We start from the raw sequence: 2,572 nt of genomic DNA on the forward strand, positions 1-2,572 counted from the left end.
GGCTGGCTGGCTGAGGAGGAGGAGGAGGAGGTGGCGGCGGCGGCGATGCGAGCGGAGACCTGAGGCTGCCGCCGTCGTCGTCGAACGCTCCCCCGGCCCCCCCAGCCGAGGGCCGTCGCCGCCGGAGCGCCGCGGGGGAGGGCTTTCCCCTCCGGCCGCCCCTCAGGCAGCCCTCCCCGGCCCCTTCTCGCCGGCAGACCCTGTTGAATGTCGCACACCGCCTAGGGGGGGGGCCGAAGCCCGGCGTCCTCCCCGGGCCCACCCCGGCCCTCCCGCCTCCCTTGCCCCGCCGCCGAGGGCAGGAGCGAGGTGCTGCCGGCGCTGACTGAGGAGGTGACTTGGACGCACCATTATCCCGTGAATCATCCCGTCGTCATTTGTCAAGGCTGGGAGAGAAGGAAGAGGGAGAGAGGAGGGGGTAAAAAAAAAAAAAAAAAAAAAAGAGAAAAGCCCGCACGCAGCTCATGTGGCGGTGTAGTCCTGCCTGGTCTACCTGGCACCGCTGGTGCTGCTGCCGCTGCTGACAGGGATCTGCTGCCATCTCTGGTCTCCCGCCGGCTCCTCCGGTACAGCCCCGGCACCGCTTGCCCCTGGATATTCCTCCTCCTCAGCCGGCCGCCTTCCCCGCTGCAACACCGGGCACCTCCGTTTCGTAGAGGGGACGTGGAAGTTGCTGCCTCCGACGTTGACACCGGTTTTGCTTCTTGAAGATCTCCGGCGGGCTGTGCTTGGTGCTTTTTTTTTTTTTAAACTTGATTTTAAGCCATTAGGGTAACATCAAGATGTCCAGCAGCGTTCCAGCTGATATGGTAAGTCTTACAGTCCTTATTTAATAGTATTATTGTGGAATAACGTTTATTTCGGCCTGTTTTGGCAGAGAAGATGGAAAGAAGAGGGGCGTGGGAAGAAGTAAAAAAAAAAAAAAAAAAAAAAAAAAGGTCTCGGTTACATATTTAAGGAACAAAAAGTTCCCGGTTAATAACCCCCCCTCCCGCCCAGAACCAGAATGCTGGTTCTGCTTTGCTGTTTGGTAGCGGAGTGGGGAAATCTGCAGCGTCGCCTTCTGTGTAGCAAGGCAAGGGGGGGATGTCTGCTTTCTCTTACCTATGGGAGTTAATATCTGACTGCTCTTGCTTATTTCGTGTGGCACTGCCGTTCAGCTCTGGGGAGCGTTTTTTGGGGGGGAGAGAAATACGAATTAGAACATTCAGAATGATTTAAACGAGCCGTTTCTCTCTCCTTTTTTTTTTTTTTTTTTTCCCTAAACCAGCTGAAATTTAGTCTCAGCCTTCTTCCTTTTCTTCTCTGAAACTTCGCTTGTTTCTTACCGACGCTTTGTCTTCTGTTATGATGGGAAGTTAATCTCATCACTTGCTGCCAGGTCAAGCGCGAGAGAGAAATTCTTATGAATTTATTTACATAGCGAGTTCCTTTGTGCACTAGCTGCCAATCTGGACATTTTTCAAGGGCACTCCTAGTACTTCTTATGGCGGACTGTACTTCAGCCTGTATTGGATACTCGGCTCGGTACATTTAAAATAGGAAGGTATAGCAGAGCATGAGGAGGGAGGGTGAATAAGGTCTGCTAGGTAATCCTTCGTTCAGCACGACTTTCCTCATTGGTATATATTTCCATAAATCACTTAATTGGGGAAAAAAAAAGTTATGGCTGCAGTTTGCTATGTTAGTTCTTTATTCTTACGGCAGAATATTTTCACCTATCTTTCTGTGGCTGTTCACATTTAAAGGCACTTTTTTCCTAAAAGCAGCAGACTTGTCCGTGCTTTTTTTTTTTCCCTTTCTGGGTGAAGTTCTGTTTTGCGAGTAAAACCTGCCCGGTAGTGATAACAATAAAAGCGAGTAGCCCTGTTTCAGCCATCGATATACAATTAATAGTGCGTATGTATGACAAATGGGCTATTGAAATAATGGTATCCTTTAGCTGCTTACTTTCAGTGTTTCCTTCACAGCTTTTGTGCTGCAGTCAAAATGAATGAATTCTGCCAAAAAAGCAAGAACCGTAAGATATAGAGGATGATCAAACACGGTTTTAAACTCACTTTTTTTTTTAATCTTCTCCCGCCCCCCGCCTATCTCAAATACTATAAATAAATTTTGACCCCTGGACGGAAAGGGTGATGAGGAGACTATTGCCTCTGACTTTAAATCCTTTCAACTATCAACTTTCATATATTTCTTTTTAGGGTGTCTCTGGCTAACGTTTACTCTGAACCCCCTTCTCACTTGCACGTTTCTGTCTAGCATCACAGAAATCCTCTCCTTAGCTGTGGAGGGTTAGATGCAAATTTCTTAGTGCTGCTTTTTAAATTGCCTGGAGGAGTCCCTTGACGGTGACATGAAGCACTCCTCTTCCCTCTCACCGTGGGCTGAGCACACTGCCACCTCCACACTACTTCTAGGTCCTGCCTGCCTGGAATCGTGGTGTTGCCTCTAGACTTGTCATGTTTGGTGTTTGACATTTTATACAAAATATACGAATGTTTGATATTTATACAAAACACAGGAATTTTTAAGATAGGTAAAATACTATTTTGTTTCTATGAAAACTATT

General features: G+C 48.2%; 1 protein-coding gene across 1 annotated transcript in view; it reads left to right on the forward strand.

Annotated features, from left to right (window-relative positions):
- The first annotated feature begins 397 nt into the window (after window positions 1-397).
- Window positions 398-2,572, forward strand: part of UBL3 (ubiquitin like 3) — a 57,411-nt gene continuing 55,236 nt past the window's right edge. Inside the window, exon 1 of the mRNA XM_075050660.1 lies at window positions 398-809. Coding sequence (XP_074906761.1) covers window positions 783-809 — 27 coding nt within the window. The 5' untranslated portion in view covers window positions 398-782. The remainder of the gene's footprint in view (window positions 810-2,572) is intronic.

The sequence above is a fragment of the Buteo buteo genome, chromosome 18, assembly GCF_964188355.1.
Source record: "Buteo buteo chromosome 18, bButBut1.hap1.1, whole genome shotgun sequence".
Taxonomy (NCBI): domain Eukaryota; kingdom Metazoa; phylum Chordata; class Aves; order Accipitriformes; family Accipitridae; genus Buteo; species Buteo buteo.